This window comes from Vanellus vanellus (genome assembly GCF_965231255.1).
Source record: "Vanellus vanellus genome assembly, chromosome: 1".
In the NCBI taxonomy this organism is placed as follows: Eukaryota; Metazoa; Chordata; class Aves; order Charadriiformes; family Charadriidae; genus Vanellus; species Vanellus vanellus.
The window spans coordinates 163,383,297-163,401,738 of NC_138905.1; the positions used below are offsets into that span (position 1 = coordinate 163,383,297).

General features: G+C 40.1%; 1 protein-coding gene across 1 annotated transcript in view; it reads right to left on the bottom strand.

The window, feature by feature from the left end:
- Positions 1-18,069, bottom strand: part of RAP2A (RAP2A, member of RAS oncogene family) — a gene marked incomplete at both ends in the record, with an annotated part of 29,433 nt that extends 11,364 nt beyond the window's left edge. The window contains one exon of the mRNA XM_082482916.1: positions 17,756-18,069. Within this exon, the coding sequence (XP_082339042.1) occupies positions 17,756-18,069 (314 nt within the window). The remainder of the gene's footprint in view (positions 1-17,755) is intronic.
- Positions 18,070-18,442: the final 373 nt, after the last annotated feature.

An 18,442-nucleotide genomic window follows, 5' to 3' on the forward strand; every position in this document is an offset into this window, starting at 1 on the left:
CAAGGTCAGCCAGGAGATCTCATCCAGTTCGCTCAGGGCTACGTACAGTTCAGTCTTGAAAACCTCCAAGGACAGACCTTCCACAACCTCTTCGGGAACTTAACCCAGCATTTAATTTAATTTAGTTTAACTTTGCCACAGATTTCAAAACTTACTGGTAGGTAATAGAAGAAGATGAGACAAGCAGACAACTGAGTTGCATAAGATTTGTTTCCATAGAAAATGGGCTGAGAAACAAATGCCAAAGTTATACAATTATTTATAGCTATTTGTTTATGTAGAGGAGCTGATTATCAGCTCAAGATAGGACATATATCCTATCATATACAGGATATATGGATACAGGACTCAAGATAGACATATATCCTAGCATTATGAAAGCACAGTGAATTAACCAGATTGTACAGAATTAACTAAAGCTCAAGCATAAGTTAATGAGAACTTCAATCTCTTTAGTTTAAATAAACAAGGATATAGAAAGCAAAACATTTTAGTGGATTCACAAAGTAAAAATTTTGGCTAGCAAAAATAGTCAAATGCATATGCATTTCAAAAGGGCCAGAAGAGTATAGTCCTGTAAGGTATTATTTCACTCTTCAAAGTGAACACACTCTTATATTCCTTTAACCAATTTATAATCACTGATAAAAATCCCACTGCAAAACTTATTTAAACTATTCTAATAGGATTTTCTCTAGCTCATTAAAATTACACTTTTACAGTCTTCAAGAATAGGCCTAACAATTAATTCAAAACCTTCTTAGCAGCATCACCTGCTTCCAAAGGATTAGAGTTCAGGAATGAACGTGTCGTGTGGTTCTGACTGGACGGCACAAGAGGCAACAACTTCTCCACGTGAAGGTAAGAGCCTTCTTACTCCAAGAAGTCAGAGCTGCTGGCTTTCAGCACTACCCATATTTAACCTCTGAAAATATAAGCAAGCCTGAATCACAAAATTCACCTCTTACAATTTGATTGCTGCTATCTGGTCTGTAGAATTGAGCATTACATATGGATATGAACTGCATTTCTATAGTGGCTTTTACTTACTTACTTTTTAAAGAATTTGACCTTTTGCAATGGGCCAAGCTTTAGGTCACTTAAAACTTAACAAAAAGTAAAATAAAAATAACAGGATTAAGAGGCAAACAACCTGGCATGGATTTCTGCTCTCATCAGTCCCCATGTAGAAGCTAAGGCAGATAGATATCAGAGTTTATATGATATTGCATAGCCTGAAGAGAATTTGTGTCTAGTACGAAGCAGAGACTTCTTTGTTGCCCTAGTAACCAAAGAAGAATACAGCTTAATGTCCTTCAAGCTAATAAAAATATCCTACAACGCTTGTAAGAAAACTTTGCAAAAAATACTCTGTTGAGACAGATTTTCCTCACAACGGTACAATTAGGTTACAACTCTGGGTATTTTTTTGGAAGATAGACTATTTTACAGAAACTCTAAGGGAGTAAATATGCTGGTTATAGCGAACCAGTTTAGGAGAAAACAGTGCAAGTTCTATTGCTTTCTCTGCTTCACATGTAGTATTATGACTTCATATCCTTTTGACTATAGTCAAGCTCTCCTTATCAAAATGAAATTTGTCACCAACAAAGAAAAAACACACTTGAATCCAAAAGCCTTGTCTGGTGTCATTAGCAGATGCTCTGAAAGCCTCTTCACTCCCGCTGAGTTTCTACCAGAACATTTGATTTCTAACCTAGGAAAAAAAACATTCTGCCATGACTTCAGAAAGTTAGTATAATAATTTATCTAATTACCACAAGCCTGGTTTAAATAATTGGAATCTTTGAACGAACAGAGCACCAAGAAGGTTTTCTTCTCCACAGTTTTCAAAAGTGACCAACAACTCAACTTTGTAATTCTATAAATTTGATTCAAAAAGAGCACATCAGCTAGTTAAGTGAAACCGTTTCCATATCTAAACATGAAAATACAAAAACAAGAGCTTCCAAAATCATGTGTTTTTTTTTTGTTTTGTTATGTTTGCTTTTTAAAAAAAAAAAAAATTTGGGTTCCTCTTCAAGTATAAAATACTGCCTCCCAACACACTACCTCTATGTGGTGAATATAAAGTGTGATTTACTGAGAGCCTCTCATCTATGATTTACTGAGAGCCTCTCATCTATGTTGAGCATAAACTTCAGGAATAATTTTCTTAGGAACATTTTTCATTCTTCCTACAATAAGACAGGTACCAGTTACAGGAAAAAAAAAAAGAAAAAACAAAAACAACAGACTACTTCATTCTAAATCAGCATCTTGAATATATTAGAAAACTTGAAACTAAAGTTTACCAATTCTAGTATCCAGAACTTTCTCATAAAATGACATCAGCTATAGGGTATCTACTACATAAACCAGTAAAATCTAAACATTTCATTCTTCCTTAACATGTTTGTATGTATATCTCAAATCTAATATTTGAGTAACGATTAAAATGAAGCCAGCCAGAATGAGCTCAGATATACTCATCATCTCAGATGCTGAAATATTTATATTTTAACTATAAATGTATAAATGTTAATTTCTTCAGGTCTACTCTAGGTTAAAAGCAGCTCTCTTTTCCCAGAAGAGTTTTACCAACCTGTCCAATAGCCATTTCATTGTCTATGAAGACACTGCAGCACTTAATCACCTTGAAGACCATTTTATCTCGCACATGTTAACCCTATTGACTATTAGGCCATGGCTGCATCAGCAAGGTTAGCCTCCAGGACTCTGCCACCACGCAGCTGCCCACATCGTGGCATCTCTGGGGCTTTAGGCACCTGGCTCCTTTGGCAGGTACCAAAGCTGTGTCAGCAGCGGAGCGGGTTCACCAGGGTCAGAGCCCAAAGCTGCTGGCTGGCAGCATCCCTTGGGCACTGGGGCACCTCTACGCTTGCATTTTGCAGGTGGCTGTAGGCTGGCTGACGGCCTGGGTCACCCAAAGAGATGGTTACTCAGCTGAACTGACGGAGAGGATGGGCTTTGCCAGCTGACAGAAACAGCAATGCGTGCATGCGTGTGTGAGAGGGAGGGAGAGAGAAAAAGAATGAAAACCGTCACAACAAGAGGCTATGTCTCTTACTGACATATTTTTTTCAAAGAGAAAAAAAAAAAATCAAACAAGCCAGGCCAATCTAAATTTCTTTAAAATGCTGCGAATTCCAACATGGACATCAATTTTAATATTGCTTAAATTAGGTAGGAAAAACAATGTGGCTTTACATTTGTTTAACCAAACTTGTTCAGAAAGTAACTTAATGAGAAAATTTTCATATGTGGACAAAGCCTATTTTAAGCTCTTTTAAATAGAAGATGATTGCAGAACCTGGTGAAATCCACATTTTGTTTTTTGTCCTGGTTCCTGACCCCACAGACTGGAACACTGAAAATCACTTCTGCACATATCTGTGTATGTACATACATTTAGCTGTCTCTCTCTCTAAGTAAACTTACTTTTAAAGGTAGGTAACAGTTTGTGAAAGATGCTAAACTATAATATACTTTGGTTTATTCTGAAAAACAAAATATTATCCCAATACTTAAATGTCTGTTTGTCACATTCTAGGTACAAAAAGGATGATAATTTGTGTACTCAACCTTCAAAAGTGATAGTAATAACAGTAAGGAAAATTTGAGAAAGTTGGATTTCTTTTAAGAAAGCACCTATATTTAAAGGTACCACACACCCTAGTGTCCATTACATCTTCTTCATTGAATCACTAATTGGTAACTAGAATTTCCTGAAAATAATCCACTAATTATTTTTTCCACATTAAGTTGTCCTATGCAGAAAGGCCATTTCAATTATTATGAAGGTGTGTGCGGGGGTGTGAAGCCCAGACTGTTCCCAGTCCTTTTAATCTAACCACACTTCTTGCTGACAGACAGAAAGTCTTTCAAAGGAAGGTGTTTTGATCATCTCTGGGAGAGGAATGTAGACTTCAATTACCAGTCCAATTATCCCAGCTAGGAAGGCAATACAATTGCTTAATTTTAGAGTAATAAGGGACTTTCAAGGTGTGCCATCTCAGCTTTCATCCAAGATTGAGCTTTCCATTGTCCCTCTCTGGCAGATGAAGCTACCATGATGGCAGTCACTATTTCTGAATAAAAACCATCTGGAGGAGAATTCAGCATACGCTAAGTTCAGTGATTTCACACCTTTAGGTGATTTGTTTTCTTTCTTGAATATGCTCATCTCAATTTAAATAGGATGCCTTTTTGTATATTTTAGCCAAATGCTTTTTATGAGAGTTAGAATAAAATAAAGAAAAAAAAAAAGCAATATCCTGTAATAAGGAGCAGATCATATTGAATGACCAAGTTCTTAAAAATCCATGGAAAGAATACAGGGCAAACTTTTTTTTTTCCCCAAAAAATATCTTATTTTCTTTCCTATGTTGAGTCTACAAAGCAGCAATTCTTTCCAAAGGTGAAAACTTTGAAACCACAGTTTTTTCCTCATCGTGTCAGTATCAGGTCTAGGGATACACCAGTAGACCCTGCAATACATGTTATGCACATCACCCTCCTTCCCCCTTCCTTATATTCCAGAGCAACCTGGACCTAAGTTCAAGTACCCTGACCCTAGCTTGCCATATATTTTATTTCCCTTTTCAGAACACAGTTACACTGTAAATTTTGGTAGGTAAAAACTGAATTATGTGGATTTGTTTAATTAAAGAGTTACAAAAGTAGTAAGGGGAAGCAGTCACGAAAAACCACCATTCCATAATCAGATCAGACTACCATGATGCTTATTCTTTAGCTTCTTATGATATAATTTTTAGACAGAAAATAGTATTTTGAACATGCCAGCTACAGTTTAGTAGTATGACTGAGGGTTCATATTGTCTGCAAGTGCCACTCACTTCCTTCCCTTGAGAAAGGGCCTTGCTTGCAGTTAAACTTGCACATTATGTGTCCTGTCTATAAACCGTTACAGCAGTCTGGCAGCTGAATTACGGGCAAATATAACTGACAGCATAAATCAAAAAAGATGGAAATAACAGTAGCTCCAGTCCATCAGAAGGCTGTCCAAGGGACTGCATTTGCTCACTATGTTTCGTGAAAACCACCCTTGCACAGATGCAGAGCAACTCCAGCAATCCTCCAATTGCATGGTCAGTGCAGAATCTGAGGCACAGGGCCTGGTGGGAGCAGGCATATTTCCACAATAACGCCAGACCTTTAAGTAAAAACTGGCACTCGGAGTGGTAACAGGAAAAGCACTCCTTGCCAACAGTTGCTGACAAACTCATCTGATGGGTAGCAAGCATCTGACTTTGGTTGCTATGAAATCTGGTTACAGGGAGCACTAGAAATAAAAGAGTTACAAGAGGTTTGACTAAAAACCGCTAGATGGTAAACAGACTCATCAGACATTTGCAGCAGCTACATAATAAGATAGTGATACTTTGGTAAGTAACAGAGGTTACACAATCCCAGATGGAACAACTACAATGTATATAGTCGCAGACTAGAGGCAAGACCATTAGAAGATATCCATTCACGCAGTCCAGGCAAAATTATCATCTGATCCATAATGTTATCTTTGAAGGCAACAGAGGATTCTTCAAACCTAATCCCATCAAAACTTTGCCACTCATTCAGCACATCAACAGGCAGCCTAGCTTCTCCACAATTTGAATCAAATTTGGGAATATTTAAACTGAGTGAAATTCCAGAAAGTGCTGTCATGCCTAAACTTTCTGGAACATCATTGAGGATCAAGGAGCAGAAGGGTATCGATTCTCTCACGTGGCCAACCTGTAGCAACTACTGGAGAAGCAGATGATATGAAGATAGCCTGCTGAGCATCAGCAGCTTCTAATGTTAAGTGAGGCTGCAAACATCCAAACTAGGGGACACACAGAAGAGATGCCTATGAAGACTAATTAATCAAGTTTCTTCACATTTGATATTTAACATTAAAACTCTATGGAGCCTGAGCAGGCTATCTTCATATCATCTGCTTGTCCAGTTTCTTCCTAGGAAAGAGACTGTCATCCCTCAGACAATTATTTGTATGAGGATAGCCACCTAAGCAGACTCTACTCCAAATATAATACTATAATCAGCAATATAATATAACCTGTGCATGGAACACATCTGAAGTACAAGAATTATCAAGCCCATGCTGTGGATGATATCATCAAGTCTGTGGTCTACTCAATATTCTGTACTACCAAGATACATACAAAGGCATTCAGAAATTCACTGCTCAAAACATAAGGAATGAAACTGATGTGGAAAAAGGAGGAGTAAAGAGAGGAAAACATTCTGACAGTGAATATTTCCAGGCCTGAATGCAAAACGGAGGTAGATAAATACACTGGGATTACAGAAGAACTTAGGGAGCCATTTCCAAGAGACTGCTCCACAAAATTTCTGCCTACCCACCTAATTTCTTGACAGGCCACACACATCTAAAGTTTTTGTCAAAACGAGGTAGCTGCCTGAAGGCCTACAGCTGTGCAAGCCCAGCTGAGCGATATATTGGAGCCACAACAGGGTCACACACCTAAGCTCTCTTGGGATTTAAAGACGAGGCATGCAAGCAGCCAAGTGCCATGAGAGGCCTAATTCACTAAACACTCCTCTCTGAATCTAGGAACACACCAACAGTGAGATACTCCAGAAAAACACAACAGATATCGCCTCCACAGAAAGCCATGGGAATAAAAGCAAGTAGTGGCAATGCCATTTCTCACATAGCAGTACAGCAATCACAGCACTGATCAAGGAGGTGAAAAACCTGCACCATACACCTTCTTTAGTCACAGGAGTTTCACATTTGCTTTTCCCAGAAGGCTGCTCTAACCACTAAGCTACAAGGGAGGTTGAGAAAATACACTTCAGTCTTCCTGTTGAAGATGTTCCACTATGAAGGTACAAAAACATGAAGGCAAATTCACAACTCTCAAGGGAATAATGACAACAGAGAAAGATCAGGTGTACAAGCTGAAGAAAGATAGCAGGGACTGAAACCCAGGGATTTCTCAGGGCTGCTTATTCACTTTAGATTAAGAAGTCACTGCAAAAATGCAAAAATCAATATCCTATCCAGTGAACGGTCACCAGAAAACTCCCCTAGTCCAGTTGACCACGACTTTTTAGGAAAGGTCAGCTGTTGGTCCATGATGACATAGGGGTGTCCATTCTTCTCAAATTTATGTGTTTTGATCAGCGAAACAGCCTGCCTCTTATGAGGAGAGATTCTACATAAATAAGGAGACAGGTCAAGTGGTTTGCTGCAACAGGACTACACACCTCAGAGCAAAGCAGATTCCTAAAGAATTGACACAGAAAAGAAGCACTAAGCTATTTTGCAAGACTCATTTGTCATTTATTTCTCAATGAAACACAAGAAGAGAGAAGACTGACACTGGGGGGGAACCAAAAAAAACAACAAAAAAAACAACAACCAAACAAAAAAAGCAATCAAACCCAAAGGCAACACATCTCCTCCAGTGCATTGCATATTCAGAAGATCATGCCAGGATTCCTTGCATCCATTCTGCTTTGGACAACATCCTGCATACTTGGTACAAAACTGAAACCAACCTCTCCTACCTCCTAAACCCCACTGTATACTGAGGAGGTTATCTGTTAAAGAACCTGAGCAAATCAAACATATTTAAGTGGTACTACATTGACTCCCACCACCACTCCTCTCCCCAAATCTAACACCAGACCCAAACAGACAAAAGCAATGGGAGAATTTATTCCAAATTATTGCTTGGATTTTGATTGTGGACCGCAGCATTAACCCAGCAGAAGGTGACTCATGCTTCTCTCTTCCAGGCATTGTAGGGAGTAACCTGCATGTCAGCTACTGAGAATCTAACTTCTTCTGAGACTAGTAGAGCAGATGCCTTCTTTGAGCAGTGAGATGGAGAGCCTGGGTTTGATCAGAGACTGATAAGCACTCAGAAAAGTTAGATTTTTTTGGGGGGGGAGAGGGTGGGAGGAGTAGAGGTGGGTATGAAAGGCATCTGATAAAATGCTTCAGAAGAAATAGTTCAAGGTGATTATCTTTGGCCCTCCAAATTATTTTTCAAAATGAAACTGAATTCCTAAAGTTAAGAAAAAAAACTAAACCACAAAAACACAGAAAAATATCATTTGGCTGGTTTTCAGCAGAATTATTACAGCATAAGAGGGGCACATTTTGAACATGGAGATAGAACATTACTACTAAACAAACCCTTTACAACATCAAGTCCTTTTGGCAGTAGTACGTAATTCACAGACTGAAAACATACCTTCTTAAAAACAACGTATAAATAGCTGTATACAAATAAGGACTGCTGTAATGTAGTTCAAAAAATACACACGTCCAGGATTCTGCATCATGGCCGAGTGCAATTAAATACAGAGCTGGTTGATAAAAAAACAACCAAATTTTTTTTTTCACCGAGTGATTTATAACTTTCAGGGAAAATGGTATAAAACCCAAACATTTCATATTCATTGTTTTGTTCTGACAAAAACCACGAGTTTCTAAAAATTCAAAATTAAATTGAAAACATGGTAAGGAAATGTCAGAAGAAAAGCAGTTCTTGAGGAAATGCTTAATTTATGCATTTCTAGATAGGTCTTATAAGGTTCATGGCTTTTTCAAAAGAAAAAAGCCTTCCAATTATTTGCACATTTATAAAACGTTTCAAGTAAAATTTTGTGCAGCAGTTAAAAAGATGTTACAGCAATGTGGGAAACTGCAACCAGATCTAATCAGATAAAGTAGGTTGATCACTCCTGGCTTATCCTCTATACTGTATAATGTATTAGGAGTAAGAGGGCAAACAATACAAACATTCTCCTACTAAAACTTGCTCATCACAGCAAGTTCACATATAGCCCAGAGACAATCTATGTGGCTATTTCTTGAAAGCATCTTTTCTTGCAATAAATCAGAAATTCAGGACCAAAGCTTCACAACACTCAGAGCGCGTCAAGTTCAGTGCTTTTATCCAATTCATTTCCAGTTCAAATTAAATTGTAGTTGAGTTGCTACTCACATGGGAATCTCAAACACTACTAATCTTTTAGTGAAGGTGGCTACCTGTTAACTAGAACAATAACAGGAAGTCACCAAACCATCCTATAACATAAGAGTCATATTTTATTTTACCCCAGACCACTACTCTAAGCTATGATATTCTAATATTTTAAAAAGCTTTAATGTCTGCCTCACTACCCTAACTTTTTCAGAAGATAAAAACAATATTTTAAAAGATGTTAAAGGTTTATCTACATGATGCAAGCGATGTTTCAAAACAAGCTAATCAACTCTAAACACTTACCCTTTTTTTTTTTGTCCTTTACCTGATCTTTCACATAGTCTAGGCCTAATCAAGACAAGAATTAAAATATTGTCACCATTGCATTTTTAAAGAGTAGACCACTAACTAATTGAGCTAGCCCCATGACATTAATGTTGAGAAAGGATAACATGCTCATATCACACCTTTAATTCTCTTGTCTAGACTAGGATTTAAGACAACACAGCTGCTAAAATGCAACCCATTGACAAAGAAAGTGTTCGAGTTGCATTCATCATTGTATACTGTACCTAGACTATACTGTTTGCCTTAGTGCAGCAAAAACTAAAAACTAGTCCTGTATTGGTAACCTCGGGGGGGGGGGGGGGGGGGGGGGGGGGAAGGCAGACCAGCAGGAAGCTAATGAATAAAAGAATATGAAGAAGCAGATATCTATAGTTCTTGTACAGAGATTTACGTGATTGTTAAGGTAACAAGTCACTACGTGCCAGGATAATCTAGCACTGCAGTCCCAATTGCTTCCCTATTCTCTCTTAAAACATTATCACCACATACCACCTACACAATTTACAAGGAGCAAAAAAGGAAAAAAAAAAAAAGAAAAAAGATGTTTAAGCAACATTTGCAATATGTCAGAAATGAAATAATCAGTAACTCCATGTTTGTTCTTAGGTGCAAAAATTAAAAATCTGACACTGAGTTATTACGGGGAAAACTAGAAAAGGAATGGATTTAATGATTTTTGGTAGAGCCACCCACTCAGACACTTCAAATTTTATTCATCTAAAAAACTTTCAATTGCCAAAGAATGTCTATTTTTGAAATTTCAGTCCAAAAATTATGCCTGCTAACATAAGAGTTTTAACTAAACATACTGCTACCCAGAATGTTTTATGTATGACCAAACAACAAAATTTGTTTCTATCCACACACTATCTCACTGAAGAGTAGAGAATCGTGGTTATTTTGAAAGAAAAGATGCAAGTTACTGCCAACTGTGTTGGCTATAAAAAACAGTATTTAAAGAATTATTGTCCTCTAGGCAAAACAGAAATTCAAAGGCAAAACAGAAATTCTAATGAGCAATGATTTTTTTTGATAAAATTTTCCAAATATTCATCACAAAAACTGTGTCAAAACAGCTTAATGAATAGCAAGATAGAAAACATTCAACCCCAAGCATTAATGCTATATTATTGTACTGAACTATGAAAGCCATTAAAGTCACTGTTATATTTGGTCTTTAACATATTAAATAGCAATTTTACAACACAGACATGATCAAGCAACACTGCACAACTGAAAACAAATTTAAGAAGTCTTTCCACGTACTATTCTATTTGACAATTGTAGCTACCCATATTTATTCACACACCTCTACAACAACATGAGCTACAGCAGCAATTAAGACCTGAAAAGAGAAGATGATGCTAAGCGATACAGGCATAAAAAAATAAAAAATTATGCTATATGCTAAACTAGCACAATCTAAACTAAACATGCACACAAAAGGAGCTTGCCTACCTGGCTTTTTCAATAAAAGTCCAAAGAACACCTAAAAAGCAGGAGGGGATAAAAAAATTTTATTTTCAGTACCCACAAAGGGAAGCTATCATGTCACTTTACCTTACAAACAAAAATAAATAAAACTTGTAAAGTAATACCTATACAATTAGCTGGGGAGTGGGGGGAAGCAGCCAAAAACACTCATTAGAAGACTCCGGTTATAATAATTGGCTAAAATTTTCATGGTTTCCACAGAAAGTAACTTAAAGTAGCATGAATATTCAATTCAGCAGGCTGCCCAGGGAAGTGGTGGAGTTGCCATCCCCAGAGGTATTTAAAAGACTGGTAGACGTGGTGCTGAGGGACATGGTCTAGTGGTGGTTTTGGCAGTGTTAAGTTGATGGTTGGACTTGATGATCTTGAAGGTCCATTCTAACCTATATAATTCTATGATTCTAATATTTCAGATTATCAAGGAAGGGGGTGGGGGGGAAGTCAAGAGAACTCTGCAAGTATGGAATTTAATTCAAAAGCTTCCACAGGAAAACATTAAAGGTAATGTGTTCCGAAGATGCATGAGCACCTTGAAATATCCAAGTTTAAGACTAAGCCAAGCAACTTTAAAATAACCTTTTATAGCTTAAAATTACACACTGTCAGAGACATTTTTAGAGGACTGTTGATGTATGAATTCCCCAGTTAAATCAAGAAACATATAATTTTGTCTGACAGAATTAGTTCATTAATTTCAAATTAAAACAAAGGTAGATTCAATAAAAAAAAATCTAAACTCTACAGAGCCAGAAAGAAGTGTTGTATAGTTATTTTAAAAGCACAAGAACACAAAGAGAAATCTGAGTTTAAAATGAAATAAATTTTACATTAATGTCCTGTATCCTGCAAACTTGTACTCTTTCTATTATAGACACTTTCTAGGGGGCTGCCTATATATCAGTTCCCCAATAAGACACATGGGATGGCCATACAGCTGAAGGCTCGATGTTACAATGTTATATACAGGGTCAATTTGATCCGAGTGACTACTTGTGTTTACCAGTTCTTTATATCTCTACAGATGCTTAAATTATTTGCATTTTCTTCTTGTAAACGGATAAGGTTCTCACCTGAGAAACAGCTATCCATACGTGTCCCTTTAATAAAAAAAAAAAAAAAAAAGGCCAGTATAGCTCATCTGTTGTACTTAAATATTGAACACAATGGCTGATGTCTGCACCATATCAGACTTCTGTTCAGGTTCCTACGTTTTCTTAGAAATATGTACAAGTGTTTGATGGGATTGAAAAATCCATTAATCTGTTCTTGCAATAAAGTGCTAAATTCCATCTGATGAGAGCACAAGAGTGGCTGCCAGCTTGGCCAAGGGGAAAAAAAAAAAAAAAAAAAAAAAGCCTTGCTAAAAAAAGATTTCAGTATTTCTGTTCCGATTTCTAACATCTCCAGATGTCTTGCTAGCACCTATGAAAGTCCCTAGACATTTGTCAACCTTTTGCATACAGTATTTCAGAAGGAATTGTGTTTTCCAAGTTTCACTTCTGAACACTTGGGTATTTCTTCCTGGAAGGTTAGAGCCACTTTTGTGGTTGAATGTGTCATAGCAGTATCTATGAAGAATTCTCTAAACAGTACTCAAAATTAGAAAAATATTTCTTACAAATAAAAAAAAAAAAAAAGATGAGAAATACATAGAGTTTCAGAGAACTGGTAAATTCAATCTTGCTTAAAGAGTACTTATTACAGTGAAGAGCTAAAGAATAAACTAAACTATTTTATGGTCCTCAAAACTCTATGTTTACTGACAGTCATGTGTATGATCATATTATCTAGTTTTCATGAGGATCTGGACCCCAGTGTGCTGAATGGTCTTTGAATAATAACCATACTTAGTTTTCATAGTACTTGGAAAGCAACATTTTCAAACTAGACATTTGAGCAATTTGTAATTTCAAGTATAGTTTTTTCAGACTTAATCACCATTAAGTCACTAAATACATCAATTATCATTGACTCAAGATGCTGATTTCACAATTAATAAATTTCAATAATTACATCTCTTGTATGTTTTAAATTACCACACAGAATCCCTAGACTGGGAGGCAGACTTTCATCCTGATGATAAATCCCACCACAAAGAACATTCACAACTCAGAGACACATTTCTGTAATATTTCATAGCAATACACCTCTATCATTCAGTCTGCATTTTCAGCTGGCCTAAATTTATTAATTTTCTGTTCTTTACTTCCTAAAGAAAAAGCAATAGATTAATGAAAAGTTTTTTTCACTACTCGAAATAAAGCATTTCTCAAATTTTCTGTGCTTTAGTTTTCTGCTTGAAGAGAAATAATACTACTTTTCTATTTCATGGGGTTCTACTAAAAATATATATAAAATCTGTAGGACAGATTGAGAAATTATATTATTGAAGGCTACATAAGAACCTAGAATACATACCCAATGAGGTTTAAACATACCATCATGGGAGAAAAACATTGGGAAAGTCATATCCAAAATTAAAATTCAGTATATGGTAAGTATCAGCAGATTCTCTTCAGAGAGCTTTCTAATGACACAAAAGACAAACACAAAAGTGTTAGAAGTTACCTAACTCCTTTTTACACACGCACAAAACATACGCTGCTTAATCTGTGTACTCACTAGTTATTTCTAAACCTTGATATCTAACTGGGGTGTAGGACTTCCAATCTGTTTCATTTGACGGCTTCTATTCTTCCTTCACTGCAGACCTTCACTGACATGGGCCCACATCCAGTTTAGCCTCACTCTCACAAATAAAAGGTTTCTCCAGAAAACAGCTCATTCTGAAACTACAGTGAGTTCTATCTGCAGCATAAACAGCAGACAGTTCTTTGCTGCCAAACCTGCAAATCCATTTTGGAGGGTAAGAAGGTCCCAGCGTTGTGGCACCTACAAATGCCCAGATAACATTTTGTGTAGTATCTCACCAGGAGGCAGTAAAGCAGCAGTTGATTCCCTTTATCCTTCTGAAAGGAAGGAGTATCCTTCAAAGCTATCACATGAAAAACATTATCCCTATATACACTCCATCTTCCCAACAGTACAAACCCTAAGTATTTGCAAGAATCAGACAAAACAAGGCTTAATGGACATATTTGGCACAAGTGGGTTCCAGAAATTGGTACTCGGCCCCTGAAACACTAAGATGATGGGGTTGGAACAATGCATTTCAGATAAGCAGTCACTTGCACAGTGAATAGGACCTCCCAAACTGTTTACGTAGCTATCATCATCAGTGATAACAGCTTCAAACAAGCATAGAGGCACTCTTAAGTTCCCAAACCCAGAGAACAACCTTATACTTTTGGCCTCATTCTGCACAACCCACCATCCTACATTAGGACACAACCCCTCTGTCCTCCTACCTTCTGAATACACTCTTTATCCAGCAAAACAAGACATCCACAGCTTCACTCTCCTAAGGCACATCCCCTTTCATGAATTTCCTGCCCGCCACGTACTGATACTAAAGGAAACATTCCAGATAAGCAGGGCTAGTTGCAGGCACTGCAAGAACAGCTGATTGCAGAAGCGATTGTTTTGTACAACACAAGCTACAGCCAAGCCACTCCTTAGGTAGGAACTATTGTAAGATGCAGCATTTGGTGGAAGAACAGCAGCTGTGATTTTGTACCACCGAGATCCTTCATCCAACGCTGGCAGCATTCTGCGCAGTAGAAAGCTGGCCCAGAGTACAGCAAGTATTTCTGAAACCTTTTCCTTCTCCTCATTCTGTGACGAGGCAGAACTGCTGGGGGTACACCCACCAGAACTGACAGGGCTCCCTTACTGAAGGTAAAGCACCTTGACTCGTTCTTAGAAAGATCTAGACAAAAGTGTTTTATTTACTTTGAAAAGAAGAATATGGTTTACATTTAAACTATTTCCCAGGAAAGAACTTTATTTACCTGTTTAAAAGCTATGAAGGCATTCTCCACTCTTGATAAAGCTATGCACCATGACTGAAAGGGATGCAAGGCTCCCACACTACATAGTACACACGGAAGCTTTTAGAGTTTTGCCATTAGGAGACTTCTCTGCACACTAGGAGACCCGGATTTCAGTCCTGTTTCTAAGTCTATTTATGCATTTTTTTAATATTAAGTAGCCATTTAATGAGAACAGAAACTATACTGGCAAGAGTGATCTCAACCTCTTCTAGTCACTAAGCTTCTAAGAGTTAACCACTAAGAGTTAAGTAAAGGTCCACTTCTTTCCTCTCTTTCATTCATGAACATGTCATTCATTCCTATAAAGTAACTCAACTTCACCAGGTGAAGGACTCCCTTAGCTTAGTTTGACCTGGTACATGGTGAGGTTAGACATAGGAAGCAGAAGACTCAAGCATACATCTAACCCGAAGACGGAATTTCACCTGGCTTTTCTACTTCTTGGGAGAGTAATTAGAACTACTCTCTAACTATGTAGTAACACAAGGACTCTTCCATTTGGAAAAAAAAAAAAAAAAAAGCAAGGACAACGTGTAAAATGCTGAAATGCTGAGATACCTACCAGTTAGAGACCTGGACAATTGGTTTTCAGGTACAATGAAAGTTCAAAGGTTTTTAGAATGTAGTTTTGTATCAATATATAGATCATAGTTGTGTATCAATATAACCATATTGTTGTCATTTTCAGGTACATCTCATCCAAAATCCCTAAGTAAACAGGACTATGATTATTTGTCTCTCAACGTGGATTAAATGCATTTGTGCAACTGTAAATTATAATTCAGAAGTCCTTGTACAGATACATATTACATCTGTAAATATGCATTCTTCCAGTTTAACTGGTAAAAAGGATGCAAGTTTAAGTCAACAGCACATTAGGTCTTACACTGCCTGCAAATGTAAGTTCCAAAACACAACAACAACAACAAAACCCACAAATATAAGATGAGGGAAGCTGATAAGGAAAGATCTGGTACACTTGCTGAAACCACACCTTTTTAGTATTGCAAGTCAACAGCATATCCCTTTCAACTACATCTCAAAGTTTTCAGGACTTGCTAAAATTTTCAGGATTCCAGCTGCTTTTATCTACTTTGCATAAGTGAAATTTAGGATTAAAACATTGCTCGTATGTCTTTCACGAAGCACCTAACCAAAAGCTGAAGTCCTGCAGTAAAAGAGATAGCAGAAGAAAAATAAGAGTAGCATTTAGACCCACTCTGAGCAGTGCTGAGTCAACTTAACTATGGAAGTACAAGTTGCTTCTTATTCTGCTTCACCTATCTACAGCTTGTCAGCTGGGGTCTCAATGCAGACACTCCATTGCAAGGCGCAATACAAGCTGCACAAGCCACAGCTAGGCATTCAGAGACTAAATGAACTTATATCACAGATCAAACACTGGGAAACCAAAAGCATTTATTAATGAATAAAGTCTATTCTAACTACTTAAAGAAAAATGTTCTCCTATAAGGTGTGTGGGAACGATAAGGATCGCAAGGATATCGAAAATGCATTTTCCATAATAGATTCAAAAGAACTTCATTACACTGGTCTTCAGAAATCCCCAGTGAAGAAGTTAGGACACACATTAAGAAACACCTACTATAGGAAAGCTGCAAGCCTCCAAAAATATCAGTGCTTTGTCTCCTCCCCTCCCCTTTCCCCTACTCACCCTCCTCCCCAGTTTCAAAATACATCTTCCCCAGGCCTTGGGTCTGGAATGGTAGTTTCTGTGAACAAACCATACCCGACCATATGATTAGCCATTATCACCTTTTATGCTCCGCTCTACATTAAGATGCAAATCCAACAGCTGTGGTCCAACTAAGTTATTTACAAGGGTTTCCCTTTCAGATGTCGAAGCCAAAGCTACAACCCGTTCTGCGACATAATTACAACCTCTTTCCATGGGCAATAACAGATCTCGGTCTGCGATGATCTGACCAGAGGCATTTTCTCATCCATGCTATGGTTCAAACGGTTGCTATGATTTCAGATGGTGCCATCTACCTTTATTTTAGCATGACTGGCTGCATTTCAGCTGCTGACATCTAATTGATTGACGCATATCTAAACAACATAGTGGTTATAAAAACAAACTGGCAGTATGCACCGGTGTTTCACCACTGTGGATTCACTTGTTAATAGAGTGGCTGGCAACGCGACTGTGGGAAATTTAAGAGAAACACCAGCATATAGAAGGCCTAATGCTCCCAGCCATCATCCCATCATCTCTTTATCAAGGAAGAGGTTTTGTGTTCAGCACTTTTTAGAGGAGTGGGAAGTTCACGGAAATACCCATGCAAGTACCCGAAAAGGCAGATCCCTCCCAGCCTTCGAAGGCATGTGTGCTACACGAAAACACCCGGGCGCTTCCCTTGCACATCAGCTGTGGCACCTCCACTAAGAAAGTACACTCGAGGGCCAACCCGATACAACACTCAGGGAACTGCTTTTCACACACACACCGGTTACAGCCGCCCGCCCCCCTGTGCCCGGCCTGTCTGCCATATTTCACGCAGCAGCACCCCCAACTTACCGCGTCGTAAACGCATACCGGGGGGGGGGGGGGGGGGGAGGAGGGGAGGAGGACGAGCAACGGAGCCCGCCGGAGCCCCCTGCCCCCGCTCCGCCACCCCTGCGGCTGGGGCCGCCCCCCCCCGCCCGCGGGGGAGCCCCGAGGCTGCGGGCGAAGCACCGGCGGGGGCCACCGGGGAAGGAGAGCGGGAAGAGGATGAAGGAAGGAAGCCGCGGGGCAGACACCTGAGCGGGGCGGCGGGTAGGGCGTGGGCAGCCCCCGGGCCGGAGATCCGGGCACTGCGGGGCGGCCCCAGCCCGGCGCGAGGGGAGACGGAGACGGGGGCGGGGGGGGGGGGGGGGGGGGGGGCGGCAGGCCCAGCCGGGCCGCAGGTGGGCGTCGGGCGCGGCCGTCGGGCAAGTCACCTCTTGACTCGGATGATCTGGTCGCGCATGGGTCGGATGTCCTGGAAGCTCTGCTGGTTGACCAGGCTGTAGACGAGGATGAAGCCCTGCCCGTTCTTGATGTAGAGGTCCCGCATGGAGGCGAACTGCTCGGTGCCCGCCGTGTCCAGGATCTCCAGCACGGAGGGGGAGGCGTCCACCTCGATCTCCTTGCGGTAGAAGTCCTCGATGGTGGGGTCGTACTTCTCGATGAAGGTGCCGGTCACGAACTGCACCGTGAGCGCCGACTTCCCCACCCCGCCCGAGCCCAGCACCACCACCTTGTACTCGCGCATCCTCCCGCCGCCGCCAGCGCGGACCGCCCGCCCGCCCGGACCCGCACCTGCCGACGGCCCCTCCTCACCCCCCCGCCATGGGCCGCCCCGCCCCGCCCTGCCCTGCCCTGCCCGCCGCCGCCCCCGCTCCGCGCCCGCCCGGCGGATGCTGCCGGCCGCGGCGGCTCCTGGGCGGCGCTGCCGGCGGCGGGGCCGCGCTCACGGGCTGCGGCGCGGCTGAGGTGGGGCGCCGGCCCCGCCCCCTCCTTCCCTTGTCGCCACGGCAACAGCCAACCGGCCGGCGCGCGGAGGGGCGCTGAGGAGGAAGAAAGAGAGGGGAGGAGGGCGGGCGAGCGACGCCCCGTCACGTGGCACCTCCCCCGTCCCCGTCCCC